The following is a 26247-nucleotide window of genomic DNA, read 5'->3' on the forward strand; positions in this document are numbered from 1 at the left end:
CCAGCTTCAAGACCGAAGAAAGAGCTCAGAGTCAGTGACAGAGACATCAGGGTTAATTTAATGGATGGGGGAGCTTACACATCTGAAGCAAGGTCCTGGAGCAACACCCCACCATGTGTGACAGATAGCAGGCAGGACATGGTGGCAGGCTTTGCTCCTGGGTGGAAGGGAGATTACCAGTTATAGGGGGAATTTCGTCAGGTTGGCTCATTAGTTACTGGGGAAACCAGCAGAGGGGCACACCCCTCACTGCCCTTTTGATAAGCACAATCACTAGCTGGGGTCTGGGGCAAGTTTGTAGGAAGGTCAGTCATAGTGTAGGGTATGGGTGAAGCAGGCACTGGCCAGGCAGGGGATGTACAGAGAGCAAGAAAACACCCATCTTGAGTGGTCTGACCATACAGTTCCTTCATTAACCTTAAATGAAATGCATGTATAAGTATAATTCACATATAATAAAATTAACATGTATAATTTCTAATAATATGATGACATATATGTAATATAAAGGAAAGTTATAAGGAAAATAAAATAATACAGTAATTTAAAATATATATTTAACAATGTAAATGTTGAAGCATTACTGCATTAGAACATGTAATGAATTAATCAAATACTTGCACCTATATGTAGAATCACTGTGAATGTGCAGCAGTAAATGCAGACATATGTAGATGTGTTGTTTTGGTAGTTCAGAAATCAAAATGTGAATGGTATTGCCACTGGTAATGAGATTTTCCAAAATGCTCAACAACCTATTTGTAAAGTTCTGACCAAACCAAAATATTGATACAAGCTATATTAGTTGCATTCCTGGAAAATTTAGAGCTTATTAAAACTGTGCCAAAAAATAATTTTTTATGTAAAAAGAAAAAGATTAATTTCTAGGCCCAGGTAATTATAAACGGGTTCCACATAATGTTAGATGGGACATTGCCAAGTCATGTAGGACATGTGTCAGTTTGTTTTGTAGGATGTTCTTGAGCAGGGGTTGGCAAACTACATCCTGCAGGACACACTATTTTTGTATAGCCCATTAGCTAAGAATGGTTTTTACATTTTTAAAGAGTTGGGCAAGTAAAAAGAAGAGTATGTTACAGAGACGGTAACACCTTTTTTGGATGAATTGACCCCAGTTCAAGATATTATTGACTGGAACCCAACCAAAATGACTTCTGTCACAAGTGAAGTTAAATCAGAATAGATTTCTTTTTTTTTTTTTTTTGCGGTACGTGGGCCCCTCACTGTTATGGCCTCTCCCGTTGCGGAGCACAGGCTCCGGACGCACAGGCTCAGCGGCCATGGCTTACGGGCCTAGCTGCTCCGCGGCATGTGGGTTCTTCCCGGGCCAGGGCATGAACCCGTGTCCCTTGCATCGGCAGGCGGACTCTCCACCACTGCGCCACCGGGGAAGCCCCAGAATAGATTTCTTAATATGCTTTGAGGAAAAGAATGATACACATCACCTGTGTTGTGATGCGATAGTGTGAAGCAAAGTGCCGGTAGAAATAATTTTATTTAATTATAATATATTATACAAATTAATGTTTCTATTGAGTGGCATAGCCAGAGATTTTGGGTCCTCCTACCCAAAACCTGGTAAATAGGCAGATATTCAGTAAACATTTGTTGAATTGTAATGTGAAATATCTTTGATCTATGTTGTAATATTTATCGTACTTTTTCATATTAATGGAGGAATGAAAGACAGCATGTTTGTCTTTCAGCCTCCGTTCCACCTATTCTACCTATACTCCACCTGTACACTGTCTACCTTTACATTCCTGTGTTCTCACTGCTACTGCTCAAGTGTAGGCCGGACTCTTGGTTCCAAATGATAGGAATACAGCTTAAACTATCTTGAATAGTAAATGGGAGTTTTTGGTGCCTACAGGTGGAAAAGATGCCGAGATAACATACAGAGTTGAAGAAAGGTCTGCAGGAACCAAGGCCTTGGGGATTACAGAACAGGGTATCACTCCATTAGAACCCACTCTCATCTCTACTTGGCTTCATTCTATTTTATTGCAATCAAGCTTTTGCCAAAAGATCAAAGATGTCTGTCTGCAACCCTCCAGTCTCATGTTCTTCTGGTACCATGACCTCAGGAGACAAGACCACTTCTCCTCCTAAATTGGGAGATTAATTTGGATCAATCATTGTGCCCAGAGAAAGGAGGTACTATGATAGTTTGGTTTGGAGCTCATATCAGTCCTCATGTCCAGGCAGGGGAAAGCTTGTTTGGAGACCAAATCATTAACCATCACTGACCTATTCAGGGCTCTATTGCCCCAGCCCTTTGATGATTTCCCGCTTCAGTTTAGCTGCTTACTGTTCTCAGAACAGCAATGGCAATTAAGGTTTGAAAATTTATGGAAAAGAATAAAGTAGTATACAGTTTCAGAGTAGTATTATTGGATATTGTAGTATTATTGGCTGTTTGGTTGAAGATGGGCTATAAAACTAAACTAATTCATTCACTTAACAAAATTTACTTAATACTTCGTATGGACAAGGCATTACCCAGTTATAGTATATCAAACCAAGCCTGGCTGTAAGGCACTGTGAAATTATGTAAGATTTCATCAGAGCACTAATTCATTTTATTCTCTTGTTTTATTATTTTTACATTTTAACTTTATATATATTTTATTATTTCCTCATCATGGAACTGGATATTTATAGATTCTAGTTATTGATAGAGAATTTGAGTGACACGGATTTTTTTTTTTTTTGGCCACGTCACGGGGCTTGTGGGATCTTAGTTCCCCTACTGTGGATTGAACCTGGGCCCTAGGCAGTGAGAGCGTGGAGTCCTGTCCACTGGATCGCCAGGGAATTCCCAACATGGAATTTTTCACAATAGCTTTTCTGATATTCAGTATTTTCAAAGGGAATATTTTTGTATTTATGAAGCACTTATTCTCATTACTGTCTTTTGATGACCCTTTTTGAAAGCTTATTCAGTGATTAAGAATCACTCAAAATGTGATCTGTAGTTAAGATGCATCTTTTTCTAGTTATCTACCAAATTCATATCTGTTATTTTTTCTGTCATTATAGTCTATTGCATCTGCAGACATGGATTTCAACCAGCTGGAGGCATTCTTGACTGCTCAAACCAAAAAGCAAGGCGGGATCACATCTGACCAAGCTGCTGTCATTTCCAAATTCTGGAAGAGCCATAAGACAAAAATCCGAGAGAGCCTCATGAACCAGAGCCGCTGGGACAGTGGGCTTCGGGGCTTGAGCTGGAGAGTTGATGGCAAATCGCAGTCAAGACACTCAGCTCAAATGCACACTCCTGTTGCCATAATGGAGCTGGAAATAGGGAAAAGTGGACAGGTGAGTCCAATTTCAATTTCCCTTTGTAAACTGTATTTTTCCATTACGTATTAGCCATACATTCAGAATGATTTTATGTAACAGTCTTTGTTTGCAGAGATAATGATAACAGGAAAAGATTCTGGTTTTCAGAATCCCTTTTCAAAGATAGAATCATCTGAAAGTTTGGGTATTCCCAACTGTGGATAGAGTCTGAAAACCAGCCTCCGGCAGCTATCTCAAAAGAACAAAGTGGGTCAATAAGGTGATTGCACAGAAGTTGGCCACTGTTCCCTTTTGGTTAGATCTGAGTTCGTGGCGTTTGGTCAGAATCTCCAAGGCAATGATAAAGACGCTAAGTAAAGATGAGGAATTGAGATTAAACAACATAGAACAAACCTATCTCACAAAACTCATCTTTATAGGCATTCAGGTATAGGAGGCAATGTATTTTTTTAATATAAATTTATTTATTTATTTTTCGCTGCATTGGCTCTTCATTGCTGCGTGTGGGCTTTTTCTAATTGTGGTGAGCGGGGGCTACTCTTCGTTGCGGTGTGTGGGCTTCTCATTGCGGTGGCTTCTCTTGTTGCGGAGCACGGGCTCTAGGCATGCGGGCTTCAGTAATTGTGGCTCGCAGGCTCAGTGGCTCTGCGGCATGTGGGATCTTCCTGGACCAGGGCTCGAACCTGTGTCCCATGCACTGGCAGGTGGACTCTTAACCACTGCACCACCAGGGAAGTCCCAGCAATGTATTTTAATTACAACATTGTGTTGTTCCTAAAGACCCTAAAGTATACTATTTCTGTCCTTGAGCCTACAAATTGTTTTTAATTGATCTTGATTATTTACAAAACAGTACTGCTTTCCTTGCAGTTTCCAATGTCGTTATAGCGGACATCTACATGGTTTTTCTTTGAAGTCTTCAGTTTGTACTCCAGATGACTGCCAGATCAGACTTTTAATGACCTGGTATATGTCTTTTGGGGAAAAAAAAGCAGCAACTTGTAATTAGGAAGAGAAAACCCAGATCACTGAATTAGCTAACCAGATTTATTTTCAGATAAATAATCAAATAAGTGGTTCTATTACATCCTATAATAGAAATTTATATCTTTTCTTCTAATAATGAGCACATTTTTTTAGCTGGCAGGTTTCCTCACATAATCCCTTCTTGAGTTGCTTAGGGTTTTTCCAGTATTTGTAGTTCCCTAATGACTTTAATTTTAATTTAAAAGATAATTCCTTTTAAAAAATTGTTTTTCAAAATATATTTTGAGGACCTTTTATTCAGTTATTTTACAGTAGTGCTAATAGCCTTTACTGACTTTGGTTTCTCTGATCCTAAAGTCCATTTTCTTAACCACTGTGTTATACAGCCTTCCTCCTATTATTCCTAGACCAAAAATCTGACAGAAAGGTGCAGAAAGTATTCTTGGATATCTAAGTTTCACCAGCCATTTTTATAGGCTGTTCATTTTTTATTCTGGCAGTAGTGATTTTGTCAAGTATTTATCATTTGGGCAGGAATATGAAAACACACATATCTACTTTGACTTTCCTAGAAAACTATTATAGTATTTCTTTAACTCAATATTTTCCTAATATTTCTTGAACTGGGGTTTATAATGTGCCTTTTGATTTTAGTAACATATATCATCTGAATATATTGGGTACTGACACAGGAATTTTAAAAATCTTATTATTATTATTATTTTTGGTGGTATGCGGGCCTCTCACTGCCGTGGCCTCTCCTGTTGCAGAGCACAGGCCCCGGACGCGCAGGCCCAGCGGCCACGGCCCATGGGCCCAGCTGCCCTGTGGCACGCGGGACCCTCCTGGACCGGGGCACGAACCCGCGTCCCCCGCATCGGCAGGCGGACCCCCAACCACTGTGCCACCAGAAAAGCCCTTAAAAATCTATTTTTAAGTTCCTATGGTTTTTCTTTCATTTTTTTAGCTAAAGTAACAAGAAAAAACATTCTTTTTTAGAACAGTAGAATGTGTTTTTGTCAATCAGTAAATCTGAACATCACTACACATGATTTTTTAGCTAGCTTCAGGAACATTTCATGATTACTTAGAACAAGTTGGTAAACTTTTTTTTGAGAGGACAGATATTTTATGCTTGACAGCTCTACAGTTTCTGTCACAAGTACTCATCATTCTTGGTGCAGCTCAAAAGCAGCCACAGACAGTATGTAAACAGATGGGCACTCCTATCTTTCTAGAAGGTTTACCTATTTCAATAGAATCAATAGGTCTTAGAAGTCAGAGAGGCCTTAAGTACTCATCTAAGGTGAATTACATAGGTGAGGTGGTATATCCTCATTTTCCAGAGAAGGTGTATGTGACAGAGAAGTGACTTGCTTCAGACATAGCTGATAAGTGGTAAAGTGAGAACTAACATGGGGATCGGGGCTTCCCTGGTGGCACAGTGGTTGGGAATCTGCCTGCCAATGCAGGGGACACGGGTTTGAGCCCTGGCCCGGGAAGATCCCACATGCTGCGGAGTAACTAAGCCCACGCGCCACAGCTACTGAGTCTGTGCTCTAGAGCCCGCGAGCCACAACTACTGAAGCCCGCATGCCTAGAGTCTGTGCTCTGCAACAAGAGAAGCCAGCACAGTGAGAGGCCCATCCACCGCAACGAAGGGTAGCCCCCGCTCTCTGCAACTAGAGAAAGCCCGAGTGCAGCAACAAAGACCCAATGCAACCATAAATAAATAAAGAAACAAACAAATAAATAAATAATAAAATAAAATAAAATTTAAAAAAATAAAATAAAATGGGGATCACCAGACTTAGTTTTTCCAAAAACCATTGATACCAACATCTAGGAGCTTTTGTTAGCTTCTCACAATAGTCTATGCCAAGAAAACATGTTGGTTATAAAACATGTTGGTTATACAGTTGTGGTAATCATGAGCGTTGATAGGAATATCACTCAGCAATAAGAAGGAAAGAACTTTTGATATATGCAACAAAATGGTTGAATCTCAAAATCATTTGCTGAGTGAAGTAAGCCAGATAAAAACTTTTTTTAACATAATGTATGATTCTACTCATAAAAAATCCTAGAAAATGCAACGTAATCTATAGTGACAGAAAGCAGATGCCTGGGCATAAGAGTAGAAGGAGGGATAGATTAGATTACAGAGGGGTGCATGAAAATTTTTAAGTGTGAAAAAAATGTTTATGTTCATTGTGGCAGCTGTTTTATGGATGTAAATATATGTATGTCAAAACTTATGAAATTGCATGCTTTAGATATGCAGTTTATTGTACATTACTTATACTTCAAAGTTGTGAAGAAAATGGTCACTGTGAAAATGATTGAAAATGCACTTTAACCCACAAAATCCTTTGAACGCAAATATATTCTTAAATCAAGAAAAGTTGTAAAGAAAGTAAACTGTAATAGAACCTAGGCTGGCAGTAAAATAAATATACAACCCAGATCCTACCGGAAATGTTTTTGTGAGGCCTGGATCCTTGGTTAGTACTTCTGTCAGCTTCTAGGTGAATGTTGTTTATGAAATACTCTACTAAATCAACTTACCAGTTTTTAGAACATGTATAGGCAACAAAGACAAAGTTATTTTTACACTGCTGTCATTGGATGAGCTTGTGAGAGAATTAATGATTCTAGGATATTAAGAGGTTGCTTCTAAGTAAAATGACCAAGGTTTTTGAACTCTGGGGTGTGTGGCCATGTACCCCAACAACTAAATTACTGTCTTCAATTTATGTTATTTTAAATCAGTGGTTCTCAATCATGGCTACACATAAGAATCACTTTTGGAGCTTTAAAAATTTTCATGCTCTGGACATACTTCAGACCAATTAAGTAAGAATCTGTGGGGATGGGACCTGGGCATCAGTATTCTTTAAAACTGGTGATTTAAAAAAAAAACAAGGGTGGGGGGACTTACCTGGTGTTCCAGTGGTTAAGACTCCATGCTTCTACTGCAGGGGGCACGGGTTCGATCCCTGGTCGGGGAACTAAGATCCTACATGCCACGCAGCGTGGCCAAAAAAAAAAAGAACACAACAACAACTAAAAACTGGTGATTTCAGTATTCATCCAAGGTTGAGAACCACTATGTTAAAAGTGCCAACTACTCTGATTTGAAATGTTAATATAGCTTGGTATTAAATTTTTACAGTGAGGATTCAGTATATGTTGGCATATTACTTCTACTTGCCATAATTTGTGAAGTGCTTGGGGACTATTTATTCAGACACTAGATGTGGTACGTTTTTTCTGTCTTTCCCTCTCTATTTAAATTTCTCTCTCCTGCTCAGTTTGTCTGCATTACTTCTTTCTTTGGTCCAAAAAGTACATTTGACAATTGGCAGCCAAGTGCATGCATTAACTTTTTTTTCTTATTAACCACAATATATAATGCCTTTGGGATATGAGGAAGCCAAAGTAATAGAGAAGTAACTAAGGCAGTATATATTTATGGAAATATGTAAAGCTAGAGAAAATGACTATGCACTAGTGACCTAAATACCTTTCTTGTAGTGAATGTTTTTCTTCAACAGAAATAAAATTTTTGCAAGAATAAAACATGAATTCAGTTATAAAAGTACACAGAAAACTCTGCGGTGAACATTTCATGTCCAAAGGGAAGAACATCAGTGTTTTACTTGTATAATTGAGATCCTTTCATATTTGATCATAAATCACTGAGGGACCTAATCCTTGAGGACTGTTGGAATCTGGCATGTGTCTTTAGGAAAGTTTTATTGTTCTGCTTACTTCATTAATACCACTGTTTTCCTTTCCTGGAACTTAAATAGAAATTCTTATAGAGTGTTTTCTTTTTTTAAACAGTAACTTTTGGGGAGATAATTTATATGCTTAGTAGAGTCTCATATATGGTTATTTCTCTTTTTTTGAGACTGAATTTTGGCATTTTATAAAGACATGTTGGTTTTTCTTTTATGACTTCCTGTTTTTCAAAACCAATAAGATGTTTTGTGAGGAAACATTTAGCCACAGCTTCTGTGCTAAACCATTTAGTAGTAAATTATTTCTTCTTTCTTCTGCTGAATTGTTCTTTCATAAGCATTTAGAGATTCCCTGCCTGTAGAGATCCTGAAATATAAATCTCTGTTTCTTTATTTTCTTTTTTATTTTTATTTAGTATTTATTTATTTTGGCTGCACTGGTCTTAGTTGTGGCATGCAGGCTCTTTAATTGTGGCATGCAAACTCTTAGTTGCAGCATGCATATGGGATCTAGTTCCCCAACCAGGGATCGAACCCAGGCCCCCTGCATTGGGAGTGTAGAGTCTTACCCACTGGACCACCAGGGAAGTCCATATTGTCTTTTTAAGACAATGAATAATGTTATTGCCTTTTCTAGTCTTAAGTTTTAGTGTACCAAAACTCTTCTAGTTTTGGGTTGTGTTTTCAGCAGACACAGGGAAGAAGATAGAATCTACCTTTACTGATATAATTTTTTTCTGACCAGTTCATCATATGCTCAATTCTGTCATTTTCAAGCAGTTAGATAAGAGAATATCACATATCAAGAGACTATATGCAATGGTTAAAAAAAAAAAGAGTATATACAATGGTAGACACACTCTGATTTCTAGGATCAAGACAGGTTAGGCTCTGGATTAAAAGGCCAGCATTTTGTCCAAAACATAGGTAAACATCTAATCTCAAAAGAAAGTAATCACTTATTTTTAATTTCCACAATTCCTTCTACAACAAGGTACACTGATCTCCTTGTATAATTCTGGTGGTAAGGAATAAGAACCTGCTAAAACCTATGATTAATAATCAGTTTATGCTGAGCTCTCTTACGTGTAGCATTGTAGCTTTATAAGCCGGAGCAGAGCCACCACAACTCCCTGCTTTGTGTCATAGGAGAAGGAAAATTTAAAGCACATTCTCTTTCTCATGTCCTTTCTCTCTTACATACATACATACATACATTTATATGTGTACCAATATATGGGAAAATTTGTAAAGATGGGATATAGAGAGTAAATAAAATGCCATTTTATTTTATTAACACTTACTCACCATTTTGAGATTATGTTGCTTTATTCTCAGTAGCTATGGAGGAAAGTTTAGATAATCTTATTTGGTTATACATGCTGTAATGCTTGGTCTATTTCTGATAATTCTTGTTTTTAAGGTTGGATTTTCACTTTTAACAATGTAATAAAGGAAAGCCTCCAGAGAAATTAGTTAAGCTAATCTAATAAACAAACCACCCTTTGTCAGTACGGATTGATGAAATTTAACAGCTTGAGGATGCTTAAATCAGTTTAGAATACTTTTTTTTTAAAATTAATTAATTTTTTTGGTTGCACTGGTTCTTAGTTGCTGCAGGCAGACTCCTAAGCTGTGGCATGCAAACTCTTAGTTGCGGCATGAATGCGGGATCTAGTTCCCTGACCAGGGATCGAACCCAGGCCCCCTGCACTGGGAGTGCGGAGTCCTAGCCACTGCGCCACCAGGGAAGTCCCACTTATTTTTTAAATAAAGGAATTTTCCATTTTATATTTTATATCAGGTTTTGAACATTGAGTTTATTTAAACTTTAATTCTGAATGGGTCAACCCATTTTTGTAGCTCAAAGATGTGTTTCATAATAGTTTGTTTTCTAAAGTTGTGGTCCTAAACTTACAGTTCCAAGATACAATTTGTAGAAGGACAGTGCCTAAAGTCTATAACAACACAGAAAATAAATAGAATAAAAAATTTGGTCCTCCTCGAAAGCCATTGTGATTTTCATTGTGTTCATTTTTGCTAAAAAAGAAACATGGAGATCCACAACTTAATATTTAAATTCTGACTAACTCTGAATTAGCTATTTACAAAAAATACCTTGTACAGAAGGAAATGTTTTACAAAAGAGAAAAAGATGCTAAAAAACTTTTAACGTTACTGATTAGAATGAATATTTTATAACAGAGAATAGGTAATAGCTAGTGGGGAAAAAATGTAAGTGGTCATCTAGTTTTGAAACAATTAAAATCAGAACTTTTCAGTAGTTGATAATTTACCCATTAAAAAGTAGACATTTGGGGGTATGTTTTATGTAAGAATTGTGTATTAATAAGTGGTACTTAATATTTTTGATGTATTAAGATTAGAATGCTCTACTATTAATGTGCTTGGTTTTCTTAACCAAGCCTCTGTTCAAAAATTTATATGATGATTTTGCATTTATTTTGGTCTTAACTGACAGCCTTTTGAGACTTGATCCATGAGTCAACATTTGACATACTTGACTTCTCTTTTCTTTGAAACACTTGTCTTCCATGACACATTTGCCTAATTTTCCCCCTAATTTTCTAGTCCGTTCCTTTTTCTTCCCTTTTCATATCTCTTTTTTTTGCTGGTTCTTTCTCATTCACCCCACTTCTCAATGTTGGAGTGTCCCTGGGCTTAAGTCTTTGGTCCTGTTTTCTTCCCTATCTCCAGCACACTTCCTAGGTGATCTCATTTAGTTTTTTGTTTGTTTTAATTTATTTATTTTTGGCTACATTGGGGCTTCATTGCTGCGTGCGGGCTTTCTCTAGTTACAGCAAGTGGGGGCTACTCTTTGTTGTGGTGCGTGGGCTTCTCATTGTGGTGGCTTCTCTTGTAGTGGAGCACAGGCTCTAGGTGCGTGGGCTTCAGTAGCTGTGGCTCTCGGGTTCTAGAGCGCAAGCTCAGTAGTTGTGGCACACGGGCTTAATTGCTCTGCGGCATGTCCAGGGCTTGAACCTGTGCCCCCTGCATCGGGAGGCGGATTCTTAACCACTGCGCCACCAGGCAAGTCCCAGTTCTATGGATTTAAATACTTCTATAGCCTAACAACTCCCAAATTTGTATCTCCAAACTGGATTTCTCCCTTAAATTCCAGGTATATACTTATGACATACTTGAGAACTCTATTTAAATGTGAAAAATGTATCAAAAAATTGAATATGCTCCAGACTAAGTTCCTTCTTTGCCTCCCATATTTGTTCCTCCTATATTTTTTATCATCTCAGTCAGTGGTACCTCCATTCTTCGGGTTCATATCCTCTTTTTCTCATGCCCACATCTAGTCCATCATCAAATCTTGTTGGGTTTAATTTGATTACTTTTCACTACTCCCCTCTACTCTGTTCAGATTACCATTACTTCTCTCCTAGATTATAATAACATCCTCCTAACTGACCTCTCTGCATCTGCTCTTTAGTCTAATCTCAACACACAGCAGTGTGTCAACAGAGTGACTGTGTTAAAGCCTAAGTCAGTTAATGTATTCATGGCTCTCATCTCACTCTAGGGGCTTCCTTTCACAGTCAGATTAATAGCTTTCTCCCTTGCTCAGTCTGCTATAGCTAGACCCATGCTGATTGCTGATTCATGAATCATGCTAAGCGTGCTCCCTCTTTAGGGTCTGTGCATTTACTGTTCCCTCTCTCTGGATTGGTCTTCACTCAGATGTTTGTAGAGTTAGCCTTTTCACTTTCCTGAGGTCTTTTTAAAAAAATTCATCTTCTCAGGGGCTTCCCTGGTGGCGCAGTGGTGGAGAGTCCGCCTGCCGATGCAGGGGACATGGGTTTGTGCCCCGGTCCGGGAAGATCCCACATGCCGTCGAGCGGCTGGGCCCGTGAGCCATGGCCGCTGGGCCTGCGCGTCCGGAGCCTGTGTTCTGCAACGGGAGAGGCCACAACAGTGAGAGGCCCGCGTACCGGGGAAAAAAAAAAAAAAAAAAAAAATTCATCTTCTCAGTAATGCTTTCACTGACCACCTCTCTAAAAGTTCAGTCCTCCACTTTCTGCTTTAATTTTTGAAAACTTTATTGAGCTATAATTTCCATACAATAAACTGTATCCATTTGAAGTGTCCAATTTGATTAATTTTGGCTGGTATATACACTTGTGAAACCACCATGGCAGTCAAGTGACAGAATGTGTTCATCATCCCTTACAAGTCTCCTTCTTCCCCTGTACAATCCATCTCTCTCCAGCACAGTTCCTAGACAACCACTGATCTACCTTTTATCATCATAGATTAGTTTTTTCTGCTTTGTTTTTTCTTCTTGGCACTTATTACTATCTACCATGCTGTATATTTTATTGTAATTATTAATCTTGTCTGTGCTCCACATTAGCATGTAATGGGGTGAGGATTATTGCTTTTTGTTCACAGCTGTATTCTCAAAGTCTAGATGCTGCTTGGCACATGATATTCAGGAAATAGTTGTTGAATGAATAAATGAATCATATAATTCACTATTTTACTAAGCATCTACCATGTATCATGCACTGTGTAGGTGTTGAGGATGTATCAGTGAACAATATGGCCAAGTCTCTTATCCTAAGGAACTGACAGTAAACAAAAAACAGTAGTAATTAGTGTAAGAAAGTGTATCAGAGACTGAAGAGCCTTATCAAAGCTCAGAAGACGAAATGGCTCTCTTTACCCAGTAAGCTGAGGAATGCAGCTCTAAGGAGGTACATTTGCATTTGGTTTCTCTGATTTCAACTCTGATTCACAGTTAAATGTCATGAACTAAGAAAAACAAAAAAGTTGGTACAGGTAGTATGACTTCTCTAGAGTTTATGAACATAACCCTTGTGTTTAGCACATAGGTGTGACCTTTGGCACTGGATTAGTACAGGTTGTCCTTCCCTTTCTCCCTTCCTCCCTTCCCTTTTTCCCTTCCTTCCTTCCTTTCCTTCCTTCCTTTCCTTCCTTCCTTCCTTCCTTCCTTCCTTCCTTCCTTCCTTCCTTCCTTCCTTCCTTCCTTCCTTTTCTTCCCTTCTTTCCTCCCTTCCTCCTCCCTCTCTCCCTCTCTCTTTCTTTCTCTCCTTCTCTTTCTTCCTCCCTCCCTCCCTCCTTCCCTCCCTCTCCCCCTCTCTCCTTCCCTCCCTCTCCCTCCCTCCCTTCCTCTTTTCCTCTCTCTTTCTTTCTCCTCCCTCCCTCCCTCCCTTCCTTCTTTCCTTCCTCCACTTCCTACATGTTGGTTTTCCAGTTTCTTAAACCACAGGTGGTAAACAGGTACCAAGAAGTAAATTGACAGAAAAATCATTGTAAGCAAAAGCAAGACTCATTTACTACAGTGGTTCTCAGCATCACTGGGCATCAGACTCACTGGAGGAGATTTAAAAAATGATTTAAAAGCCTTTAAAAAAGGGCTTTTGCTTTCGTTTGAGAGAGGGAAGTCTTCTCTAAGGAGGCAAGCTGATCTGAGAGCACAAAATACATGCAGAGGGAACAGCAAAGGCAAGATGTTGGCCTTGGTAGGAAATCTGAATTTTTATTCTAAGTATAATAGGAAACCATTGGAGGGCTTCATACAAGGGACTGATGCAATGTGATTTATGTCCTCATAGGATTCCTGATTCATGTGTGAAGGATGAATAATATAATCAAGAGTGAAGCCATGACACTGAGAACTCATTAAAAAAAATCACTATGGTTGGAACTGTTTTTTTGCATGTTAAAAGCTATTCTCTTTTGCTTACAAATCTCTGTGTGGTAGTAGTTAGGTAAAATGGGATCTCAAGGTAAAAACAGAAAAACCCCCAAACTTAATCCTTCATTCTGTTAGCAAGGTTAGGTATACAGAATGAACAGAGCCAAAATTAATACTCCACTTCAAAATGGGGTTACGTGGACTTCTGACAATCTTCATTCCACATTTTTACCTCTTTTCCACAATTAATGACAATCTCCTTCCTTTTTAAATTTTATTGTAACATGTTTCAAAATTTGGCAAGCCCAGGGCCTTCCCTGGTGACGCAGTGGTTAAGAATCTGCCTGCCAATGCAGGGGACACATGTTCAATCCCTGGTCTGGGAAGATCCTACATGCCACGGAGCAACTAAGCCCGTGCGCCACAACTACTGAGCCTGCACTCTGGAGCTCGTGTGCCACAACTACTGAAGCCCACACGCCTGGAGCCCGTGCTCCGCAGCAAGAGAAACCACTGCAATGAGAGAAACCCATGCACCGCAAGGAAGAGTAGCCCCCGCTCGCCACAACTAGAGAAAGCCCACACACAGCAATGCAGCCAAAAATAAATAAATACAATAAATTAAAAAAAAATGGCACGCCCAGAGATAATACAAACCATTATTGTGCCAAAAGGGAAAAAAGTGAAGCCAAGAGAACGCTTAGAGGGCACTATGGTACTGGTCCAGGTAATATAATATTAGCCAGGAAGATGGAGGTAATTTTAACAGTCAATGTGGAGAGAAGTGAGCAGATAGAAGAAACATTTTAATGTATTGTAGATGAGTTGCTTTGGGATGGGTTGGAAGGGATGTAGAAAGTGAAAGAAAGTGAGGAAGTGGGGATAACTTTTTTGCATGAATATGTTAGTGTAAATTGGTAACTCTAGTCTTTGTTTAACAGTCTTATTGGTAAATTGGCCATCTAATACACAACTTAAGTTTTTCCCCAGCCCTTCCCACTGGGGAAAAAAGTAAGTCAAAAGAAATTAACATTTGGCAGTTAAGAAAATGCTTTTGTGCTGAAGTAATTTTATTAAAAAACCCCCAGTTTATGAAGAGATGCGTTTGAGATTATTGAGCTTAAATTTTACCTAACAGGCTTTAAAAAAAATCATTGTTTCTTATGATGTACCCTTTTCTGTATGTATATTATGCTTCAATATAAAGATTTAAAGAGGTAGAGATATGAGTGTTTGTCTTTGCAAACTCGTTGCACCTGTGAGAACAGGGCTTTAGCACAGCTGAAGTCCTTGGCTTCTGACTAATATCCTGCCAATAGGCAGCCCCTGGTGTTGGACTTCTTTCAGATTGTTACCATTCAGACTCTTTGGTTCTATTCTTGTGGACAGTTGGCGTGCTTGAGGGGAAGCCAGGAAACCAAGCCTTAAGAGGATTTGGAAACAGTTTTTGTGCTAAACTCAGGGTGACAGTATATCCTGCCCAGAAATGTTGAAACTGCTTGTGTTTGTCTAGTATTTGTGTACTGGCTGGTGGGCTGTGGGCTTCATTCCATGTATGCTGCTGCTCTACTGCCAAGATGAAGGCCTCTGACCCAAGCCCATTCTTAGCACTTTTTTTTATTATGTAAACTATACATACATAAAATTTACCATTTAACCATTTTTAAGTGTATAGTTCAGTGGTATTAAGTATATTCACAGTGTTGTGTAACCATTACCACTCTCTATGTCTAGAACTTTTTTATTATCCCAAACAGGAACTCTGCACCCATTAAACAATAACTCCCCATTGTCACCTCTCTCTGGCCCCTGGTAATCTCTGTCTACCTTCTGTGTCTTTGAATTTGCCTGTTCTACTAGGTACCTCATGTAAGTGGAATCACACAATAATTGCCCTTTTGTGTCTGGCTTATTTTGCTTTACATAATGTCTTAAGATTCATCCATTTTGTAGCATTGTCTCAGAATTTCAATGCTTTTTTTTTTTTTTGCGGTACGCGGGCCTCTCTGTGGCTTCTCCCGTTGCGGAGCACAGGCTCCAGACACGCAGGCTCAGCGGCCATGGCTCACGGGCCCAGCCGCTCTGTGGCACGTGGGATCCTCCCGGACTGGGGCACGAACCCGCGCCCCCCCGCACTGGCAGGCGGACCCCCAACCACTGCGACACCAGGGAAGTCCTCAATGCTTTTTAAGGCTGAATAATATTTCACTGTATGTATATTTCACACTTTATCCATTAATCTGTTGATGGACATTTGAGTTGTTTCCATCTTTTGTTTTTTGTGAATAATGTTACTGTGGACATGGTGTACAAATATCAGTTTGAGTCCCTGCATAGGGTGTATACCCAGGAGTAGAATTGTGAGAGCATATGGTAATTTTATGTTTAAGTTTTTGAGGAACTGCAAAACTGTTTTCCACAGTGGCTGCAACCACTTTATATCCTTTACAGCAATGTGTGAGGGTTCTAATTTCTGCACATCCTCATCAACATGTTATTTCCTTCCTTCCTTTTTTTTTTTAAATTGCCATCCTAATGGATATGAACATTCCCTAATGATTAGTGATGTTGAGCATCTTTTCATGTGATTATTAGTAATTTGTGTATCTTCTTTGGAAAAATGTCTACTCAAGTCGTTTGCCCGCTTTTTAATCTGGTTGTTTGTTGTTGTTGAGTTATAGGAGTTCTTTATATATTCTGGATATCAATCACTTATCAGATATATGATTTACAAATATTCTCTTGCATTCTGTGGGTTGTCTTTTCACTCTCTAGATTATATCCTTGGATGCACAAAAAATTTTAATTTTGATGTAGTCCAGTATATCTATTTATTCTTTAGTTTCCTGTGCTTTTAGTGTCATGACCAAGAAATAATTACCAAATCCAGTGTCATTGAAACTTTTCCCCTGTTTTCTTCTAAGAGTTTTATAGTTTTAGCTCTTATGTTTAGGTCTTTGATCCATTTTGATTTAATTTTTATATATGGTGTAAGGCCTTTCTTAACACTTCTGAATGGATTTTTTAAAAATGATTTCTCAATTGAGGGAACAGAAGATGAGACATTTGAATTTAGAAGCTAAGTTTCAGTTTTATCATGTTTCTGAACTTTCTAGATAGCTCTGTCGGTAATTAAAGAGAGCTCAGTATTATCACCCAAGTTACAGGTGGCACTTAATAGTGAGTGGTAGTCACTAGGAATGAGCTCAGATTAACTGCCAAATAAGTTCAACATCCTTTTCATTGTCAGGGTTATTAACTTAAGTAGATTAGAGGAAGTCAATAATAGTGGAAGTATATCTGAATTTTAATAAGTCATTTAATAGTCTGTGGTTATAGTAGAGAGACAAGAACTGAATTATGATGATAAAGCTCATGAGTGCATAGCTAATTGAGTGGTGACATCCAAACAACATTGATCACAAAGTGAGTTTGGGACTTCCCTGGTGGTGCAGTGGTTAAGAATCCACCTGCCAATGCAGGGGACATGGGTTTGAGCCCTGGTCCAGGAAGATCCCACAGGCTGTGGAGCAACTAAGCCCATGCACCAGAACTACTGAGCCTGCACTCTAGAGCCCGCGAGCCACAAGTACTGAGCCCGCATGCCACAACTACTGAAGCCTGCATGCCTAGAGCCCATGTTCCATGACAAGAGAAGCCACTGCAATGAGCAGCCCACGCACTGCAACGAAGAGTAGCCCCTGCTCCCCGCAACTAGAGAAAGCCCGTGCGTGGCAACAAGGACGCAACACAGCCAAAAATAAATAAAAATAGAAAAATTAAACAAAAAAACAGAGTTTGACCAGTTATCCTATGATAGATAACTCCCCCTCACACATTCCCTTAGTCTAGAAAAAACAGCTTAGCCCTCTAGGAATAGAATTTAAGGTTTCCATGCTCTATCACCTATTTATATTGTACAGTCCTACCAAGAGGGACTGTATTTTCCATACATGCATATCCTTTTCTGTTGCTACTTGGAATGTTCTTTATCCATCCCCATTTTCACTTGGTTAAATTCTCTCTCTTCTTTAGAGTTCATATTACCGATTATCTCTGCCATGAATTCCTCCCTAGTTATCTCAGCTGGATCAGATAATCTGAATTCTCAGGATATTTGAACCTTTCTTTGGCATTTCATACAACTTAGATTTAAAATGAAAAACAAAGCACCTACATTAGTGTCTAACTTAAGCAAAAAAAAAAAAGGAGATTAGCAGATTATGTACTTAGGAAGCCCAAAAGTGGTTCTTGGCTTCAGATACCTCTTGGCTCTCTCTGACTCTGTTCATGTCATTCTGTAAACAAACTTACTCCCTGTGGAGGTAAAATGATGGCTGTCAAGCCCAGACTTACCTTTTCAGCTTTGCAATACCAGTGGAAAGAGGTACTTCTCTCTTCCCAACGTATATATATTGACTAAAGGCTGAAATTCTTATTTACCCTGCTTAGGTCACATAGCTACCCATGGAGAAGTCACTGTTTACAGGAACTAGGGTAATTGAAACTTGCAGTATTTGCCCAGCTCTTTAACCAGGGGTAACCTAAGGTACAGATTGACAGCTGATACTACAGGGAATAGGTGAGGAGTAGTTTCCCAAAGGAATTAGGTATATTGGACAAACAAAACCAGTGTATGTCCACTACAGTGCCTTGTTAGTTTATGCCTTCAAGAAGCCGATATATTTATATATGTGTGTGTGTGTATATATATATATGTGTGTGTGTGTGTATATATATATATATATATATATATATATATATATATATATGTGTATTTTTTGGGCTGCACTGTGCAGCATGTTAGTTCCCCGACCAGGGATCAAACGCATGCCCCCTGCAGTGGAAGCGTGGGAGTCCTAACCACTGGACCACCAGGGGATTCCCAAGAAGCCTACAATTTATCATTAATATATGTATCCTTTATAGCCTCAAAATATTAAAGTAGATGTTTGATAAATTTTTGGATGAATTGATAAGGGAGAGAATCCATGTGTTAGTTATCTGCTACTGCATAACAAATTACCCCAGATATTAGGGGCTTAAAAAACAACAAACATTTATTATCTCACATAGGAATTGCGATAGGAATTTGGGAGCAGCTTAGGTAAGTGATTCTAGCTTAGGGTCCCCCATGAGTTGCACTAGGTGTCGGCCAAGGTGTAGCCATCCCACGGCTTGACTGGGACTGGGGGATCTGCCTCCAGGCTCACTCATGGCTGTTGGAAGAGCCCTGAATTCCTTTCTTGTTGACCACTAAGTAACATAGCAACTGGTTTTTTCCACAGTGGATGATCCAAGAGAGAAAAAGTAAGCAGGAAGCCACAGTGCCTTGTATGACCTAGTCTCTGACTTAAACACCATTACTTATGCTTTAAAAAAAAAAAAAAAAAGTAAATATATGTCACAGTTTATTTTCACTGGGAAATAATGAGGGATAGAGCAGTATATCAAGTATGAAATTAATGAAGTTAGCTCTTGTTGTCTTGTTATTGTATGTTTTAGTTTTCATCTGTTTAGCAAATACCTGCTGAGTGTTAAATATCAGAATAACTATAGCTATTATTTATTATATCCTCACCGTGTTACAGGTACTGTTCTAAACATATTTTATGCATTGACTCAGTTCTCTTACCAACTCTCTGAAATAGGTATGATTTTTTTTTTCTGGCTTTAGGTTAACTTTATTTTTGAATAATTTTAGATTTACACAGATGTTGCAAAGATACTACGAGTTCCCTTATACTCATCCAGTTTTCCCTGTTAACATTTTACATTATCATGGTATATGTGTAAAAATAAGAAACTAACACTGATATATTGTTACTAAGTAAACTACAGATTTTATTTGTATTTCACTAGTTTTTCCATTTATTTTTCCTCTCTATTCTAGGATCCAATCCAGAGTACCACTGAATTGCTAAATAAACTAAATTGCACTTCTCCCCAGTTTCCTCTGATCTGTGACAGTCTCTCATCTTTCCTTCTTTTTCATGACCATAACAGTCTTGAAGAGTACTGACTAGATATCCTGTATAATTTCCCTCAATCTGGGCTTGTTTTTGTTTTTCTCATGGTTAGACTGGGGTTGTGGGTTTTGGAAAAGAATTCAACAGAGGTGAAGTGCCTTTCTTGTCACACCATATTAGGGCATAAATGCAGTACGCATGGCATCACTGTTGATGTTAATCTTTATCGCATGTTAAGGTAGTAGCATTTACCAGGTTTTTCCATTGTAAAGTTAATATTTTTCCCTTTCCCTACTCTATTCTTTGCAAGTTACTTTTTTTTTTTTTTTTATTGTTAGAAGTGAGTCACACTCCAGGGGAGGGGAATTAGGCTCTACCTTTTGAGGGAGGTGTCAAAGAATTTGTGAACGTATTTCAAACCACCACAGTTCACTCTCTAGCCAAAATTATTGACACTCCTCTCACCTGTTAAATACACTCACCCTCTCCCAATATCCTGCAAAAGTCTCTCCTTTATAGCATTAGCTTATAGTCCAGGATGTTGTCATCTAAATCAAGTCTAGGTTTGGATGAGGCTTCTTAGACGTAGTTCCTTAACTTTAGCCCTTTGGGTCCATTGCCTCTCTGTCTGAAGACCTGTGAAACTAAGAAGGCAAGTTATCTTCTCTGCAAACACCCAAAATGCAATGGTTGAGTAAGAAGAAGGTAACCACTATAGGTACTCTTGTTCAGGAGAGGGAAGATGTTGGCACAAAGGTGTCATTACTTCATACCACTTCTAAAATTCATAGGGCATAGGCTGGTAATTCCTTGATTAGAATTTAAAGTCTGGGAGTAACTCTCCATGGCTCTTAGCGCCATCTCTTGGGCTTTTACTTCTACACTCTGCATTCTCTTTCCTTTTCTATGAAAGGTAGCCTGCATTTGCAGCTGTGTAGTTTCTTCTACCTATTTCCTGCTTGTAGATGTTTGGACATCTAAAGGACTCTTCATTTTGTACTCTTTCTGCTCCTTTCAGTCCAAATGGGTGATTTTTCTGCCTGTATAATTCTCTTAACAACTTTATGGCACTCCTGTAAATCTTATTTGAGCTCACTCCATTAGGTAAAAGCCACACCTAAAACTCTCTATATGAGATAAGCCATTTTCTGTTTTAGGATTCTGCTAAGGGACAATGGCTTTTAGCATTTTAGAAACTCTAGTGTTTGATTAAAAGACTCTGTGAGTCATACTTTTTAAATCTTTAGAAGATCTTTTGTCTAACTGAATAGTACTCAGAGTCACCATCTTAGAGCTTTCTGAGGCTGTAACAAAGAATTTTATAGCTATACTCTCAGCCTTGTCTTTTGGACCATGTATTCTTGGCAATGCCTTGGATTTGAACTTTTCTTGGAAGCCATTTCTTACTTTAATATTGTTTGCATCTGGAAAGACTGAGAATCTTCAAAACCAACAAGTTCTGGCTCCTTTTGTTAAACCATTCTTGAGATGTTTATTAGGAATTTGGAAATTTGGGTCTGGGTTTCAGTGGTGTAGGCTTGGCAAAAAGAAAGGTCTAAGAGTCATGAGCATTTATTCAGTGGCCATTGAATTTAAGAAGTTATTGAGGAGCAGAATGAAGGCCAAGAGCAGAACTTTGAGAACTGTGGACCTTTAGTGGGCAAGTAAATAAAGAGTGTGAGGGAGACAGGCTGGGAGGGAGTCAGCGATAGATTGGAGAAATGAAGAGTACAAGATTGGAGAAGTATTGACGATAGCACTGCCTCACTTACTTTACATGCTGAATTCAGTGGAAAGTTTCCATTTTCCTCTTCATATAAACTCTTTGAGTCAAGGAGATCAGTACCTTTATATCATAAAGTTTATGACATTAGCCTTTCTATTAAGCTGAAGGATGAAAACACCACCATGGAAGCAAAGTTGAAGAACATATCTATATAGCTTGCCCTCTGTGGCCATAAAGTGTGAGTGTAGAAATAACTTCTGTAGAAAAGAATGCTAGGGACTTCCCTGGTGGTCCAGTTGTTAAGAATCTGCCTTCCAACGCAGGGGATGCAGGTTTAATACCTGGTCGGGGAACTAAGATTCCACATGCTGTGGGGCCACTAAGCCCTCATGCTGCAACTACAGAGCCTGTGTGCTCTGGAGCACGCATGCCACAACTAGAGAAGCCCATGCTCTGCAACTAGAGAGAAGCCTGCAATAAAGAGCTCGCGTGCCACACCGAAGACCCAGCGCAGCAAAAAAAGAAAAAAAGAAAAGAAAAGACTGCTATATGCTTAAAGTCATTCATACTTTAAAAAACTATAGGTTGGGGCTTCCCTGGTGGCGCAGTGATTGAGAGTCTGCCTGCCGATGCAGGGGACACAGGTTCGTGCCCCGGACTGGGAGGATACCACATGCTGCGGAGCGGCTAGGCCGGTGAGCCATGGCCGCTGAGTGTGCGTGTCCGGAGCCTGTGCTCCGCAACGGGAGAGGCCACAACAGTGAGAGGCCCGCATACAGCAAAAAAACAAAAAAAACCCAAAAAAACCCACAAAAAAACCATATAGGTTCTTTTTTGTTGTTGAGTTTTAAGAGTTCTTTATATATTCTTTTTTAAAAAAATTTGTTTAATTAATTTATTTTTGGCTGCGTTGGGTCTTCGTTACTGCGCACGGGCTTTCTCTAGTTGCGGTGAGCAGGGGCTACTCTTTGTTGCGGTGCGCAGGCTTCTTATTGCGGTGGCTTCTCTTGTCACGGAGCCTGGGCTCTAGGTGCATGGGCTTCAGTAGTTGCAGCACGCAGCCTTAGTAGTTGTGGCTTGCAGGCTCTAGAGCACAGGCTCAGTAGTTGTGGCACACGGGCTTAGTTTCTCTGTGGCATGTGGGATCTTCCCAGACCAGGGCTGAAACCTGTGTCCCCTGCATTGGCAGGCGGATTCTTAACCACTGTGCCACCAGGGAAGTCCCTATAAATTCTTGATATTAAACTCTTATCAAATATATGATTCAAATATTTTCTCCTATTCTATATGATGTCTTTTCATGTACTTGGTAATGCCCTTTGATGCACAGAAGTTTTAAATTTTTATGAAGTCCAGTTTATCTGTTTTTTCTTTTGTTGTTCATGCTTTTAATGTGAAGTCTAAGAATCCATTGCCAAATCTGAGTCATAAAGATTTATCCCTATTTAGGTTAAGAGAAATAGGTCAGTGTAAGTATTTAGGTCATTGATCCATCTTGAGTTAATTTTTATATATGGAGTGAGGTAGGGGTTGAATGAATTTTTGTTTTTGACGTTATATTTTCTTTAGACATTATATTTTAGAGTGAAAGAACCCCATCCTATAATGTAGTTTTTAATTCTTCTATGAGACTCTAAGCAAGTTGCTAACTCATAATTTTTGAAAATTTTTTTTGCTTTTTTTTTTAACCTTTTGAATATTGATAATGGAGGATAGCTGTAGAAACTGTAAGTTAGATATTCTAAGATCAGTCTTCTAATGTTATTTGTACCAAGTGCTTCCTTTTCCTTTACATGAAGTGGGGACCAGTGTAAGTTGAGTTACTTGGTGAACAAATTATAAGGGTAAAGTATTTTTAGCAGTCTGTTTAAATATTTTTTTAGAATGTGTTTTAATTCTAGTTTCACATTTTTATTTGCTTTTAACAATTGAGTATGTGGGTACTTCTGAATAACATGATTCTTGTAAATTCATACTTTGCACTCGTGCTGCTCTAGTGGAAATGATAATAGTAATAAAAAATAGAAACTCAAAAGGCTTAGCCACATTAATAAATGATAAACTTGTCTGTGAACCTGAAATGGAATCAAAGAGCAAAGTGATGAATGAGTTTAAAACTGTGGGTCTTCAGTCTCCACAGTAAGTGTTGGTAGCTGAGTTTGATTCCTGTGCAGTCAAAGGAAGGAAATGCATTTCACATATACCATTTATAAAAAGTTTTAAAAAATATCCAGATCACTTAAAAGATATGCATGGGGTGGTAAATAGTAGGTACCTCTGATGAGTGAAGAGAGGAAAATGAGATAAGGGTAAAAAACAGTGGCACAGCGTAAACTTTTATTACTTAAAAGATATCCAAAAACAAAAAGAAAATTTGAGTGTGTGTGTGTTGTGGGGAAGAAGGGGTACTCATAGGAATTTAGCCTAAGGAAACAACCTGAGATTCTACAAATATTTATTTATGTAAATATTTATTATGGTATTTATGTGATGGAAAATTAGAAACAACTGAATGTCTAATGATAGGTGAATGAATGGGGACCAGTGAGGGAGAATAAGTGAATAACCATACAAATGTTTAGATCCACTCTATGAAATACTCTACAATCACTATTTTTAAAAAAATCAATGTTTTTACAGATTATTTAATGATATTAGAAAATGAGATAATGTTCAGTGTGGAGAGAAAAAAGCAAAATACAGAACTGTATTAGTATATAGTATATGTAGTAAAATCCAAATTAAAAAAAATTTTTTATTCTTGTAAAATATATATAACATAAAATCCACATTTTAAAAAATTTATTTATTTTATTAAAAAAATTTTTTTTTGGCTATGTTGGGTCTTCATTGCTCCGAGTGGGCTTTCTCTAGTTGTGGCGAGTGGGGGCTACTCTTCATTGCGGTGCGCGAGCTTCTCATTGCGGTGGCTTCTCTTGTTGCGGAGCACGGGCTTTAGGTGTGAGGGCTTCAGTAGTTGCAGCATGTGGGCTCAGTAGTTGCGGCACACAGGCTTAGTTGCTCCGTGGCATGTGGGATCTTCCCAGACCAGGGCTTAAACCCATGTCCCCTGCATTGGCAGGTGGATTCTTAACCACAGCACCACCAGGGAAGTCCATAAAATCCACTTTTAATGACATCTAGTACATTCACAGTGTGCAACCATCATAATCCAAATTTTAGAAATATATATTTACTTGCATAGGAGAAAATACCCCCCCACCAAAATATACAAGAAGTGTTCTCAGAGATTATTTTTATGTGTTGGAGATATCTGTATTTCTTATTCTTCATCAATTTTAGTATTTTCCACATTTTCACGTACTTTGTTTGTTTGTTTTCCTATTCCTAAAGAGTCATTCTAAGCTTGAAAGTAGTAATGTTTATTTCTTTTATTTTTACTCATTTAAATGAAATGTTTATTTTCTCCTTGTTTACTTTGAAATGTCATACAAAAGGCTGAAGGGCTTGAATGATTCATTTTTGGCATATGTCCAAGAAAATGCTATACTGCATCAGGTTAATAATAAGGAAAAAGGTTAATTAAGAAATTGAATGAGGTTTAAAATTAAACTCTTTGATAATGTTTTAGGTTCTTTCTCATTATTGGACACCATTCTAGAATGTTAAGATCATTATTTCATTTAGGATTTAAAATTTATTAATAAATATTTGTGTTAATATTTTCTGGTCAAAAATGCTCTCCATATATATTTTAAACCATAATTAGCAGTATTTGGGTAATGAAGTTGTAGAAGAAATCTTTGCACTGTGTTTGGATTTAAATCTGCTAAAGACAATATTTTATTTTACTTGCAATCTGCACAAGAAAAAGCTAGACCTAGGTAGGATCTTTTTCAACTAAAGGAAATATGTACAAAATTTTTAGTGTTAATTATAAGCCTATTGAATTTCTTTATAGTGTATGTGATTGTGCTCTATAGATAAGTAAATTATACCTGTATCTTTTCTGTTGATGGTTGCATTCCAGGGAGGTTAAATAGGAATTTTGTATTGAACCTGTCAGGAAGAACTTTAAAGTTATCTATGAATATCTCAGAGAATCTTGCTTTTTCAGGACCTGTATAAATTCAAATTTAAACAAGACCTTTCCCTACCTGTCTAGTCTCTTAAGAGTGTTCTTTGTTTATAGGCTCCTGTAAGTATGTAATGTGATGTTACCTTATCTAACTAATGTGAGTTACCTTATCAGCATGGTATTTTGAAAATTCAGAATATTTACCATAATATTATTTTCTACCCAAACTTATCTAATACCATTCTGACCTGTAATTTCTTTTCCTCTCAACCAAGTGTAGACTGAAAAAAAACACACAGCATGAGAGCTGTGAGTTCAGTTTTATTTGGGAACTTACTGAGGACTGTAGCCTGGGAGACAGCCTCTCAGATAGCTCTGAGGAACTGCTCTGAAGAGGTAGCAGGGGAGGTCAGTAGATATATGATTTTGTTGAAGGGAGTGCAAGCAATCAAGCACACATCTCGTTAGAAGTTTGCTGCTAGTTACAAGGAACAGGTATCTCTGTTAATGATTTTAGTGCTCTTCTAGGTATACGATGCAAAAAATTGGATTCATAAAATTTTCTCCTGAAAATATCTATCTGAAGACCTGTTCTGCCAGTTTTTCCCACAGCACAGAGTGCCTCATTCCTCATCTCCACCTTGAGCTCCTTTCAGGGTGTGTAAAATGTTGGCGTCCGCAGTGGCTAGTGACTTAATTCTTGAAAAACCAGATGGCAAGTGACATTTTTTAGTTGATGGTAGAAGAGGGTGCTAGGC

The 26247-nt window shown here is 38.3% G+C and overlaps 1 protein-coding gene across 2 annotated transcripts in view; it reads left to right on the forward strand.

Moving 5' to 3' along the window:
• Nucleotides 1–26247, forward strand: part of COMMD1 (copper metabolism domain containing 1) — a 168359-nt gene that overhangs the window by 66333 nt on the left and 75779 nt on the right. For both annotated transcript variants that reach the window (XM_032652618.1, XM_032652619.1), the window contains exon 2: nt 3064–3345. In XM_032652618.1, coding sequence (XP_032508509.1) covers nt 3064–3345 — 282 coding nt within the window. The remainder of the gene's footprint in view (nt 1–3063; nt 3346–26247) is intronic.

Source organism: Phocoena sinus, chromosome 13 (assembly GCF_008692025.1).
Source record: "Phocoena sinus isolate mPhoSin1 chromosome 13, mPhoSin1.pri, whole genome shotgun sequence".
Taxonomy (NCBI): domain Eukaryota; kingdom Metazoa; phylum Chordata; class Mammalia; order Artiodactyla; family Phocoenidae; genus Phocoena; species Phocoena sinus.